Source organism: Lagenorhynchus albirostris, chromosome 5 (genome assembly GCF_949774975.1).
Source record: "Lagenorhynchus albirostris chromosome 5, mLagAlb1.1, whole genome shotgun sequence".
In the NCBI taxonomy this organism is placed as follows: Eukaryota; Metazoa; Chordata; class Mammalia; order Artiodactyla; family Delphinidae; genus Lagenorhynchus; species Lagenorhynchus albirostris.
In genome coordinates this window covers 86,074,966-86,088,931 of record NC_083099.1, presented here as the reverse complement: position 1 = coordinate 86,088,931, position 13,966 = coordinate 86,074,966, and the positions used below count along the sequence as shown (strand labels likewise).

Genomic DNA, 13,966 nt, shown 5'->3' with positions numbered 1-13,966 from the left:
TTGCCAGAGGGGAGGGGGTGGGGGGATGAAATAGGTGAGGGAGATTAAGAGGTACAAACTTCCAGTTACAAAATAAATGAGTCGGGGGATGAAATGTACAGCATAGGAAACACAGTCAATAACGTAGTAATAATTTTATATGGTAACAGATGATAACTAGACTTATCATGGTGATCATTCTGTAATGTATAGAAATATGGAATCACTATGTTGCATACCTAGAACTAACAGTTTTGTAGGTCAGTTAAACTTCTATAACAATTAATTAATTAAAATAATTGATTTTATCAGTTATAAGTATCTACTGGGGGAATTACTCTATGTTCAAGTTGCATAGAGATATACTTTGGATATACACAAAAAAAGTTAAATAATATGGATGGTCATATAGTTATAAGCTACCATTTCATTTCATATTTCAAATATATGGCACCATGGTAAAATAACAGTTTAATGTGGCCTGAGTGGCCACAGAAAGGCTTTACAGTAAAAGTGTAATTTGTATATATAAAATAGATAACCAACAAGGTCCTACTGTAGAGCACAGGGAACTATACTCAATATTTTGTAATAACCAATAAGGGAAAAGAATCTGATAAAGAATATAAATATAACAATCACTGTGCTGTACACCTGAAACTAACACAACATTGTAAATCAACTATACTTCAATTAAAAAATTAAAAGTATAATTTGATCTGGATCCCCAAGGACTGGGGAGAATTCAGAGAGGAGAGGAGTGAATTGGTCACTCCATCAGGAACCTGGATGTGGAAGTTTCAGACATAATTAGGAAGCAACAAGCAGGACAATAAGCTAAACATGCCAATCACGCAGTATGAGAATGCGCTATTGGAAATAAATTAGGGATATTGTGGAAGGATTAAATATGGGGATAATGGTTTCAGATTTTATCCTAGAGGCAGAAAGAAGCCATTAAAGGTTTCTCAGTGAAGAGAGTGAACCAGTATTAAGGTCAGTACTGTATCCTGGGCACTAGTCTAGATCTGGCCAGGCTACAGTGACCTTTATCCTTGACCATGCTCTGCAAGCCATTCCCAGAATTCCTGTCTTCCTCCTACTCACCTGCAGTCATCCTGCAGGCAGTCACAAGAGGCAGGGCGCAGGGATTAGAGGCACTATTTTCACATCTGTATTCTCAGCTCATCACTGTTTAAAGCATATGCTCTTGGAAAAGTGTGAAATGCTGTGTTCTAGCCCTACCCTCTGGGATGGGGCCCAGGAATCTGGGAACAAACACTGCCTAGGAAAACTAGCATCTGAGGAAATCCTAGATTTAAGAACAGCTGGACATGGGAAGTAAGAAATCCGCAGCACCAGGTGCTCTCATCCACTCTCAGTCCCATGACTGGGAGTCAAATGTTCTGCTCACAAAAAGATAATTCAACTTTGAAGTTTTAATAAATAGGGACTTAAAAGCCTTCTTGTCATTTAGGTTACCTGTATCTCTCTGACTGTCCTTTCTTCCAGTTCCTTCTTTTTCAAACCTCTCAAATTTGCTCGCTCTTCTCTCTGATTGACTTGGCCGTTTGGATTTGGAGTATTTAGAGGACTTCACAAGCCTATAGGAGGATATCTTGTGTTCACTTTGTATGGCATGAACCACAATAGTATCGCTTTCCAACGAATCACGAAATCTGAAGGGCAAAAAAATTATTTGCAATCATCATCAGTTTAATCATGCTGCATGATTATTACATAATAAAATAAGATCACAATGTACTATGCTGATAAATGATACCACTATATCACACTGGATCCAAAATTCAACCATGCTTATACCAACCCAACAAGGATGTAGTGGAATTTGAATAGGACTTGATTAAAGAGCAAGTCGAATTTTCTTCTTAATGAAAATACTAAACATCTCATTATAAACAGTATAATACCATTGTTTTGATAGTATGAAGAGTCAAAAATTTTCAGACAGACTACAGTTTAAAGGTAAATGGATTATATCAAACTCTGAGGAAATGTAATTCATCTTCCTATTATCTCATTTATTATATATAATATTTCATATATTACATACATGATAGATAACAGGTGGTGATACATGTATGTACATATTACCCTATTTGTCTCTATAAAAAACATTAAGCTCAGGAGTCTGTACTACTCTCCAGTTCAGCTTTCTCTTATAGCTTACAGACATCTATCTTTTAAAAGTTCTTCATCAATTTAATTGTTGTTATTTTTGGCTGGTTCACAATTATTTCCTCATCTTTTTATGTCTAAGTTGATTTATAGATTCAATGTAATTCCAATCAAAATCCTAGGTTTTGTCATGAAAGTTGACAAACTTATTCTGTGCAAAGGACCTAAGCAATATTGAAGGTGAAGAACAATCCAGAGGGTTCATAATATCAGATGTCAAGAATAATTAAGGTCTTGTGACACTAGCGCAAAAACAGACAGGCCAATGGAATAAAATGAAGAGTTTAGAAACAGACCCATATATATGTGGTTACCGGATTTTTGACAAAACCATCACTACAATCTAGTAAGGAAAGGATGGTCTTTTCAGCGAATGACAGTGGGACAATTGGATATCCATATAGAAACAAAAGACACTTGATCGCTATCTTACACCACCCACAAAAATTACCCAAGATAGATAATGGCAAAACAGTAGAGCTTCTAGAAGAAAACGGAGAATTATTCATGAATTGGGAATAGGCAAAGATTCCTTAACTACAACATAAAAGCACTAACCATAAAAAGTTAGTGAAAATATTGATAAATTGCAAAGGAAAACACTGATAAACTAAACTTTATTAAAATGAAAAATTTCTGTTCAAAAAGACACTATAATGAGGATGAAAAGACAAGCCTCAGAGTAGGGCAAGATATTTTACATGCATGCATACACACACATAGATATGTCATATATACATGTGTCATGTGTATGACGAGACTCATCCAGAATATATAACTCCCACAACCCAATTTTTAAATGAACAAAAGACTTGAGCAAACCCCTAACAAAAGAGAATATAAAAATAACCAGTAAGTATAGGAAAAGTGACTGAAAATCGTCACTCATCTGGAAAATGCCAATTTAAATCACACTGAGACACTACTACAGAATAGCTGAAATTTAAAGAGCTGACAATGCCCAGTGATGGCAAGCATGAGTGTTATGGGTTGAATTGTGTCTCCCCAAAAGAATATGAAGTCCTAACCCCCCAGGTACCTCAAAATATGACCTTATCTGGAAATAAGGTCTTAACAGAGGTAATCAAGTTAAAATGAGATCATTAGGGTGGATCCTAATCCAACATGACTGATGTCCTCATAAAAGGAGAAAAGTTGGACAAGCACAGAGGCAATATTATACGAAGAAACACAGAGAGAACACCATGTGAAGACAGAAAATTTAGAGTGATGCATCTACAAGCTAAGAAACACCAAAGATTGCTGGCCAAGCCACCAGAAGCTCAGAAAAAGGCATGGAACAGATTCTCCCTCCCAGCTCTCAAAAGAAACCAATTTAGTCAACACTTCGATTTTGGACTTCCGGTCTCCAGAATTATCAGATAATAAATGTCTGTTATTGTAAGCCAGCCTGCCTGTGGTACTTTGTCATGGAAGCCCTAGAAAATGAATACAATGGGAATCAATTGGAATTCTCATACATTGATGATCAGAGTATAAATAAATTGAGCCATTTTGGAGAACTGTTTGTCAGTGTCTAATAAAGCTAAACATGCTTAGAACCTATGGTCTAGCAGTTCCACTCCTGATTATATAGAAAACAGAAATAAGTGCTTATGTCCACCAAAAGACATGCACAAGAATGTCAGCATTATTCATCGAAGCCAAAAAATAGGAACAACTCAAATATCAGCAGTTAAATGGATTAATAAATTGTGGTATAACCATTTAATAGAATATTACAAAGCAATGAAAATGAATGAAGTACTGCTACCTGCATCAACATGGGTAATCTTAGGCATGATACTGAATAAAGAAGCCAGATACAAAAGCGTTCATACTGCACCTTTCCATGTATATGAAGTTCACAGACACAACTAATCTATGGTGATAAACATTCATCTTTAGAGAGTAAATATTTATCAGGAGGAGGCCACGAGGGAAATTTCTGGAGTGTTATAAAAGTTCTTTTATTTTTTTAATTTTTTTGAATTTTATTTCTTTTTTTGGCTGTGTTGGGTCTTCGTTGCTGTGCTTGGGCTTTCTCTAGTTGTGGCGAGCAAGGGCTACTCTTCATTGCCGTGCAGTCTTCTCATTGTGGGCTGCAGCTTGTGAGCTCTAGAGTGTAGGCTCAGTAGTTGTGGCATGCAGGCTCAGTAGTTGTGGCGCACAGGCTTAGTTGCTCCGTGGCATGTGTGATTTTCCTGGACCAGGGCTTGAACCCGTGTCCCCTGCATTGGCAGGTGGATTCTTAACCACTGTGCCACCAGGGAAGCCCCCTTGGCTCTATTTTAATTTTCTAATATATACATGCTCCCATGTTAATTAGTTATAAAATAAATAGTTTGTTAAAAACCGAAAGTAAATATGTATGACATAATTTGGTTTGCAAAAAATTTTGCAGACTTAAACTAGGAAGGAGTGAGCTCAGGAAGTCAGTAGCACTGACAAGAGGATTCCTTGAGATTTTAGGAGTTAGTAGGTACTTCAGGAGACCTCTTAATCTGACCACTTCAATAAAGCCACTGGAAACTACTTTCTTCAAATATATGCTCTCAAACATCTTAACTTGCAAGAAATATGCATCCTACCTATTCTGTAGCTTCCTTAGGCCAAGTTGGTGTTTCTCTTTTTCCCAAGCTAATTCCTTTTCCACTCGTTGAATTTTATTAGCTGTTTTCCTGTCAATCTCAGCACGAATTTTGGAATCTAGATCAAAATCCTGCAGATAAGTAGATTTGTTAATCAAAATGGGTACCTTTATCGATAGACTTTACCAATCCTATTTCATACATAAGTACAGATTTTTAAGGTTTGTCCTCAATTTTATGCTACATCATAACTGTCTCCTAAGTATCATAAACTCTCTCATTCTAGAAAAAAACAACATACTTTTGATTTTACTGTCACAAAATATGGAGAAAAGTTCCCAGAAATAATTAACAATGATGAAAATACAGTTACATATTAAAAGATTTTTCCCACAATATAAACAATGAATGCTAACAGAATATTTGGAGAGTTTAAACAGTTTTTTTAAAAAAAAAAAAGAGGAACTCTCTCCACCCCAGAATAACTACTATTACATAACCAGCTGGGCATGGGGTAAAAGTTCATGGCACTTGATCATTAGCTGATCCTTCCTTCCCGTGTGACTCCCCACCTAGGAAAGACAGTAATGTCTTTGGTGTCTTCTGGATATAACCAAGTTCTGGTTGAATATCCCTCACCAAAGGGGCCATTTTCCCCATAAGGATACTTAGGGGCCTCGTGTTTCTTTCCTTCACTCCTGGAAAAATATCAGGGCCTTCATTCACACTGAATTGAAAGTAATTATTCTTTCCAGGTGTGTTGGTGCTTTAAATAATGGTGTATGTAAAATGCTTAGCCACAAAACTTACCTCAGTTGTTCTTTATTTTGAATTATAACCATATTCTGCAAGTGTCAACACTTTTCTTAGTAAAATAACAAACATCTTTTAACCATTATAAGTTGGTCTTTTAACCAATATAATGAATTAATCATTATGATTTCACCACAGTTTTTTTTTTTAATACGAAATTGGCTAAGTGCTTCTGGAATTATAGGACTGGGTAACCCATGGGTATAGTCAGGATAATAAATTCTGAGTTTTTATTTGATTAGGCTCTTGACAGTAATTCCATTTAAGATAATGTAAAAAAAATTAGGAAAAAAAGTTATCACTAGGAGGTAAATGGGGCTTTGCAACAAGTCACAGAAGAAAAAAATTTAATACAATATTGGCTTAAACAATTTGGTGATTGTCCCCATAGCTACAACTATACTAAGTCATCTTTTAGAAACTTTGTGGATGAACCAGGTACTATCTTTTCAATAGAGTTGATGAATTATGGAAAAGGAACCACAGAGAATCAAATTATATAGTATGTACCTATCCAACGGTTAAATATCTTGGCTAGGTATGGTAAGGATTGATAACCAGATTCAAACTTATATCTTATTACCAAAAAAATGTGAAGTAGCTAAATCCAGAAATAAACTTTGTGTAAAGAGGCTCATCTACATCCAAACCAAGTTGCATGACAAGTTCCACAGTAGTTTAGTTGCTGCCAACACACTGACAAACCAGACAAGGGAAATTTAAAGATGGTGTTAAGTGTTCCTATTTGTTGGCAAAATAGCAGCCTCAATTCAGAAATAGCATATGTTAAAATTAAAATCAAATTTATTTTAGGCTTACTGTCCGTTTAAACTGCATATGTTTTGGTAATTCTTCATTCATCTGTAGTAGTTTCTGTAATTGATTCCTTAAAGCTTTGATTCGTTCTCTCTTCTCAGCCTTGACTTCTTCCCCTTCTTTCATTAACTTGTCATGTTCTCTTTTTCTTCTGGCATTCTCAATACTGAAAACAGAAATTTTAAAAGGTAACAGGTTAAAGATAGAGAAACAGCAGAGAAAATTTGTATTTAATAATTTGGAAATTCATTTAACTTGGTCAGCTTTGGTAAAATGTTGGTGTGTTTTGCAAAAGCCCAGTCCTATTAGGTATTGATCGAAAATTCCCATACCTGTAGGCTTTAGGATCTTCAATATCTTCTGGAATTGGCTCTGTTTCTATTCCAACCTGTAGGAAAAGGAGTAAAAGCTTAGCTCCTTTAAATTGCATATTTACCTTAAAATATCTAATAAGTAGTAAATTGAAGGGTTTTCTCTGCTAATTTCTAACAACCGTAGGCCTGGAAAGTATTGTCACAAAAAATAAACTAGGGAAAAAAACTTATTTGTTTCTACTTCATTTAAAGAGGTATGTAGAAAGGTATGTAGAAAGAAAATCACATGTATGCAAAATGTTAATATCACCATATTCCCCTCCAAAATACGAATTAGTAATATTCATGTGTTACTAACAAAAAATACACCAAAAAATGCTCTAGATCATTTATTTTAAAGTACTGTTTTTTTAGCATATTCCTTTCATACATGCTTTGATTCCCACCACAATACCTCATGTGTATACAAGGAAAAAGTTATATTTTTTAAATTTTAAGTGTTTCACTTGATCTTATCACAGATATTCAGTGAGAAATACACAGAATATAATCCCTCTCCTTGAGAAAGATATGAAATCAGAAATATGACTCTCCCTTTAGAAAGGAAATCAGTTTAAATTAAGTACTATGAAGTAAATCACTTAGAAGTACTTTGTTTATTCAGGTGCTGTGCTGAAAAATGTCTTAGGCTGTTAAAGAAGAGGATTTACAACCCAGTGAATGAAACAAAAAGTCCTAGTTTGCTAGCTAACCAGTTCTTAAGTAAAACTGAACTTATTTTCTGTTCTCTTCATAGCGCATAGGTCTCTGTTTCGCTATCATTTGTTGTAAAGAAATAAAGATTCTCTTTCGATCAAGTTGTTTTATTACAGTACTAGTCTTTATACACATAAAATATAAATCTACATTTATATAAGACAAGGTTTATGATTTTCATAAAGTGAAGTCATAAAACATGACCAATGTAAGAGACAAGTGATGGCTAATATATTTTAGTTACTATTAATCACTTAGGATACAACTTGACTGAATTCTATTCTTTTATTGCTCAGAGTTAAGCCCCTTGCTTCTCCAATATCAGTTATGATTTCCAGGATTTGATGCTGATATCAGCCAACTCTCTCCTGACCTCAGCTGTTTTCAATAAATTTGAGTTAAACAACGGTGCTTCCAAAGAGTTCCAAAACACCTGCCAATTGTTCTCAATCGTGACTGCACTCTAGAACCACAGGGGCTGGGGGGAGGGGTGACTTTTATAAAATACAGACGGTCCCTTACTTACAACGGTCAACTTGACGCCTTTGCATTTGGTAGAAAGCATACTTCAAGTTTGGAATTTTGACCTTTTCCTGGCTAGGGACATGTGGTAGATCCTCTCTCGTGATGCTGGGCAGCTGCTACAGCCACAGCTCCCAGGCAGCCACATGATCATGAGGGTCAACAACCGGTACCCACATAACCATTCTGTTTCTCACTTTGAATACAGTATTCAACAAATTATGAGATAGTCAATACTTCATTATAAAATAGGCTTTGTGGTAGATGATTTTGCCCAACTGTAGGCTAATGCAAGTGTTCTGAGCACGTTTAAGGTAGGCTAGGCTAAGCTGTGGTGTTTGGTAGGTTAGGTGTATTAAATGCATTTTCAACTTATGGTATTTTCAACTTCTGATGGGTTTATCAGGGCACAATCCCATCGTATCTCATGTTGAAGAATGTCTGTACTGATGCCTGGGCCTCACTTTCCGAGATTCTGATTTAACTGCTCAGGCATGTATAGTTTTAAGATCTCCCCCGTGATTCTAAAATATGGTAAGAACCTCAGACCTATGCAGAGCTTAGTTTTTTATTTTGTTTATTCAATTCTTTCTGATTTTGCCTTCTAAAAAGCAGAGGCTGCTTCAGTGACTTCAGAAATATTTATTGCAGTCATAAATAAAAGGAGACCATTATACAAATGTGGAATGGATTTTTTCTATCCCATATGGGTTTCCATAGAGAGTTGGCACTAAGTAGAAAGATAAAGATTTTCTTCTTGTTCATACACTTTCCCTTCTGGAAAATTCCTCTTCCTTAGCTTGACCTCATTAGACAACAGTTCATTCTCCAAATTTTGCTGCTATTAACAGAAATGAAAATTTACCTGCTCAAATCTTCCCTACATTCTTTGCATATTCTTTTGAAGCAGGCTACGTGTTAAATAGGAAGCCAGTGTGTTCACAGGAATTTTAACTTTGGTCTAATACAATCCCTTATGCTTTAGAAGCAATTCTAACAGTTATTAGTCATTTTATCCAAAGGAACCATTTTTTTTTATTGGAGTATAATTGTTTTACAATGTTGTGTTAGTTTCTGCTGTACAAGAAAGTAAATCAGCTTTATGTATACATATATTCCCTCCCTCTTGGACCTCCCTCCCACCCTTCCCCCCGCCATCCCACCCTTCCCCCCGCCATCCCACCCATCTAGGTCATTACAGAGCACAGAGCTGAGCTCCCTGTGCTATACAGCAGGTTCCCACTAGCTATCTATTTTACACATGGTAGCGTACATATGTCAATCCTAATGTCCTATTTCATCCCACCTTCCCCTTACCCCTCTGTGTGCACATGTCTGTTCTCTACATCCTTGTCTCTATTCCTGCCCTGGAAATAGGTTCATCTGTACCATTTTTCTAGATTCCACATATATGCATTAATATACAATATTTGTTTTTCTTTCTGACTTACTTCACTCCATATGACAGACTCTAGGTCCATCCACATCTCTACAAATGACCCAATTTCATTCCTTTTTATGGCTGAGTAACATTCCATTGTATATATGTACCACATCTTCTTTATCCATTTATCTGTTGTTGGACATTAAGTTATTTCCATGTCCTGGATATTGTAAATAGTGTTGCAATGAACACTGGGGTACATGTGTTCTTTTGAATTATGTTTTTCTCAGGGTATATGTCCAGTAGTGGGATTTCTGGGTCATATGGTAGTTCTATTTTTAGTTTTTCAACGAACATCCATACTGTTCTCCATAGTGACTGTATCAATTTACATTCCCACCAAGAGTGCACGAGGGTTCCCTTTTCTCCACACCCTCTCCAGCATTTATTGTTTGTAGATTTTTGATAATAGCCATTCTGACTGGTGTGAGGTGGTACCTCATTGTAGTTCTGATTTGCATTTCTCTAATAATTAGTGATGTTGAGCAGCTTTTCATGTGCTTCTTGGCCATCTCTATGTCTTCTTTGGAGAAATGTCTATTTAAGTCTTCTGCCCGTTTTATGATTTTTTTTTTGATATTGAGCTCCATGAGTTGTTTGTATATTTTGGAGATTAATCCTTTGTCCGTTGCTTCATTTGCAAATATTTCCTCCCATTCTGAGAGCTGTCTTTTCATCTTGTTTATGGTTTCCTTTGCTGTGCAAAAGCTTTTAAGTTTCATTAGGTCCCATTTGTTTATTTTTGTTTTTATTTTCATTAAGAGGTGGGTCAAAAACTATCTTGCTACGGTTTATGTCAGAGTGTTTTTTCTGTTTTCCTCTAAGAGTTTTATAGTATCCAGTCTTAAATTTAGGTCTTTAATCCATTTTGAGTTTATTTTTGTGTATGGTGCTAGGGAGTGTTCTAATTTCATTCTTTTACATGTAGCTGTCTAGTTTTCCCAGCACCACTTATTGAAGAGGCTGTCTTTTCTTCATTGTATATTCTTGCCTCCTTTGTCATAGATTAGGTGACCATAGGTGTGTGGGTTTATCTCTGGGCTTTCTATCCTAGACCACTGATCTATATTTCTGTTTTTATGCCAGTACCATACTGTCTTGATTACTGTAGCTTTGTAGTATAGTCTGAAGTCAGGGAGCCTGATTCCTCCAGCTCTATTTTACTTTCTCAAGATTGCTTTGGCTATTTGGGGTCTTGTGTTTCCACACAAATTTTAATTTTTTTTGTTCTAATTCTATGAAGAATGCCATTGGTAATTTGATAGGGATTGCACTGAATCTGTAGACTGCTTTGGGTAGTAGAGTCATTTTCACAATGTTGATTTTTCCTATCCAAGAACATGGTATATTTCTTCATCTGTTTGTGTCATCTTTGATTTCTTTCATTAGTGTTTTATAGTTCTCTGAGTACAAGTCTTTTGCTTCCTTAGGTAGGTTTATTCCTAGGTATTTTATTCTTTCTGTTGCGATAGTAAATGAGATTGCTTCCTTAATTTCTCTTTCTGATCTTTCACTGTTAGTGTATAGGAATGCGAGAGACTTCTGTGAATTTTGTATCCTGCACCTTTACCAAATTCACTGATTAGCTCTAGTAGTTTTCTGGTGCTGTCTTTAGGATTTTCTATGTATAGTATCATGTCATCTACAAACAGTGACAGTTTTAATTCTTTTCCAATTTGTATTACTTTTATGTCTTTTTCTTCTCTGACTGCCTTGGCTAGGATTTCCAAAACTATGTTGAATAAGAGTGGTGAGAGTGGACATCCTTGTCTTATTCCTAATCTTAGACGAAATGCTTTCAGTTTTTCACCATTGAGAATGATGTTTGCAATGGGTTTATTCATATATGGCCTTTTTATGTTGAGGTAGGTTCCCTCTATGCCCACATTCTGGAGAGTTTTTATCATAAATAGGTGTTGAATTTTGTCAAAAGCTTTTTCTGCATCTATTGAGATGATCACATGGTTTTTATTCTTTGTTAACATGAATATTAACATTGATTGATTTGCATATATTGAAGAATCCTTGCATTCCTGGGATAAATCCCACGTGACCATGGTGTTGATACTTTAATGTGTTGTTGGATTCTGTTTGCTAGTATTTTGTTGAGGATTTTTGCATCTATGTTCATCAGTGATATTGGTCTGTAATTTTCTTTTCTTGTGATACCTTTCTGGTTTTGGTATCAGGATGATGGTGGCCTTGTAGAATGAGTTTGGGAGTGTTCCTCCCTCTGCAACTTTTTGGAAGAGTTTGAGAAGGATAGGTGTTAGCTCTTCTCTCCAAAGGAACCATTTTGATAATAGAAAATTTAGGTCTTGTGATAGGTCAAAGGGATATAATTTGGGGATTCAAACCCTCAATCTTCATTACAAAGCCAATAATTTACCTGAATCTTTGATAAAACTCTCACATTCTAATACTAAAGATAATAATATTTTTACAACCCCTTTCAAAGGTACAAATTATGGTATATATCCCACATACGCCTCCTCAATAAGCAAATGAATAAATAGAACGCAAAATATATCAGAAAAAAGTTGGGCATCTTGAAAACAAAAAAACTTTGTGAAAGTGATGGAGACAGAAAAATTGACAGTCTTTTTAATAGAGGGACTTCTACACCTTTAGTAATAAGGTGAATTCAACATCTTTCATATTTGATAACAGAGGCACCAGAAAGGCAAAATTATAATACTGGTAGGAAGATTAGACTGCAAGGTATTTGCGTCTAAATAGTTTCATTTTTAAAGAATATGAGCATTTTAACATCACAATATTAAAATAAAGTTATTATTATTAGTCAGTTACATACCCTGGGAGATGGCACCTTGGCTTTCATGACCTTCTTTAACTCAAATTCAGAAAAAATGTTGAAAACAAAGATATTACTGTCTGCTCCAGCAGTCACCAAGAAACAGTCATCAAAGCTAGTGGAGATGGCATTAATGCATCCATAATTATTGTCATGCATGCTGAAATGCCAGTAGTCCTCCATATTGGTCAATGAAGGATCATTCTTATTTAGGATATAGACTCGAACTGCTCCATTTTGCATTCCACAAAACATCATTTCTTGGTTAATGCTATGAAACAAAAGGAAAGTAAATCGTTCTTCACATTAATCTGAAAATGTTTAATTTTAAGTTAATTGAAAAATGACTAAAGTTTTAAAAACAAAGATGTTATGGAGTAAGTTGTGTCCCCACAAAATTCATATGCTGAAGCCCTAACAAACTATGGCAGCTCTAGCAAGCTAATACAAAAGAATAGAAGGAGAAAAACACAATTTGAAATTTGGAGCTATTATATTTGGTCTTCAAAAGAATGACCAGGATATATGCTTAATTCTTAATTATTAAAGGACTAATGATTCAATTAGTGATCTTTCCAGAATCACTGTAACCCAGAACTTTCGTTATCTGACTGTGCAGTAGCATCCTCCTAAGTAACAGAAAGAAAATCCATACAACTGAACTGTGTGACAAATTCTGACAGAATATTTGATAGAAGGAATTTAAGTAGTTTCAGGAGTAGCTTAGATTCTACTTTAGTCATTTGATTTATTTAACTAAACATTGTTTGAGTACTCCTCCATTTGGACAGATCTTTAAAATTGACAATATTAATGATGGACAAAAACAGACAGTAATGGGATATAGTTTTTTTTAAAGCTTTCTGAAATTCTGGTCACCTGAAAGTGATAGCTGTGATGGGATTATCCTCTGTATCCTCAAGAAGACGGAAATCAAAAGGTTCATCTTTCTTTTCTGTGATATCACTGCTTTTGTCATATGGGGGAAACTCACAGTGATATAGAAAACCAGAATCATAGCCACCCTGGAAAAGAGATAGATAACATACAAGGTAGTACCTGAATATAAGAAACCTATGACCACATGAGGAGTTTTTGATTATTTCAAATTTTAACACATAAAATAGGTGTCTTAAAACATATACTTTTGTATGATTTCTATGGTTACAGATGGAGATGCTTTATAAAACCTATTATTAATTTATATGCAACTACATAATTATAAAAATAAAACACCTTACAATGATTTGTTCCTACTTAAAAGACAATACAAGAGGGACTTCCCTGGTGGTCCAGTGGTTAAGAATCCGCCTCCCAATGCAGGGGACGTGGGTTCGATCCCTTGTTGGGGAACTAGGATCCACATGCCACGGGGCAACTAAGCACGTGCACCTCAACTAGAGAGCCCATGCACCCACAACTACAGAGCCCATGCACTCTGGAGCCCACACACTGCAACTACTGAGCTCATGTGCCACAAGGAAGAGCCCATGCACTGCAATGAAAGATCCCATGTGCTGCAACAAAGATCCGACACAGACAAAATAAATAAGTAAAAATAAATATTAAAAAAAAAGACAATACATGAGAGATATCATTTCTTTTTTTTTTTTTTTTTGCGGTATACGGGCCTCTCACTGTTGTGGCCTCTCCCATTGCGGAGCACAGGCTCCGACGTGCAGGCTCAGTGGCCATGGCTCACGGGCCCAGCCGCTCC

At 35.7% G+C, this 13,966-nt stretch overlaps 1 protein-coding gene across 1 annotated transcript in view; it reads right to left on the bottom strand.

Moving 5' to 3' along the window:
- The window catches only part of CFAP44 (cilia and flagella associated protein 44), a 132,393-nt gene that overhangs the window by 44,051 nt on the left and 74,376 nt on the right, over positions 1–13,966 (bottom strand). The window contains exons 18-23 of the mRNA XM_060149045.1: positions 13,129–13,274; positions 12,250–12,520; positions 6,731–6,786; positions 6,402–6,564; positions 4,770–4,900; positions 1,462–1,658 (exon numbers count right to left, since the gene is read on the bottom strand). Of these exons, the coding sequence (XP_060005028.1) occupies positions 1,462–1,658; positions 4,770–4,900; positions 6,402–6,564; positions 6,731–6,786; positions 12,250–12,520; positions 13,129–13,274 (964 nt within the window). The remainder of the gene's footprint in view (positions 1–1,461; positions 1,659–4,769; positions 4,901–6,401; positions 6,565–6,730; positions 6,787–12,249; positions 12,521–13,128; positions 13,275–13,966) is intronic.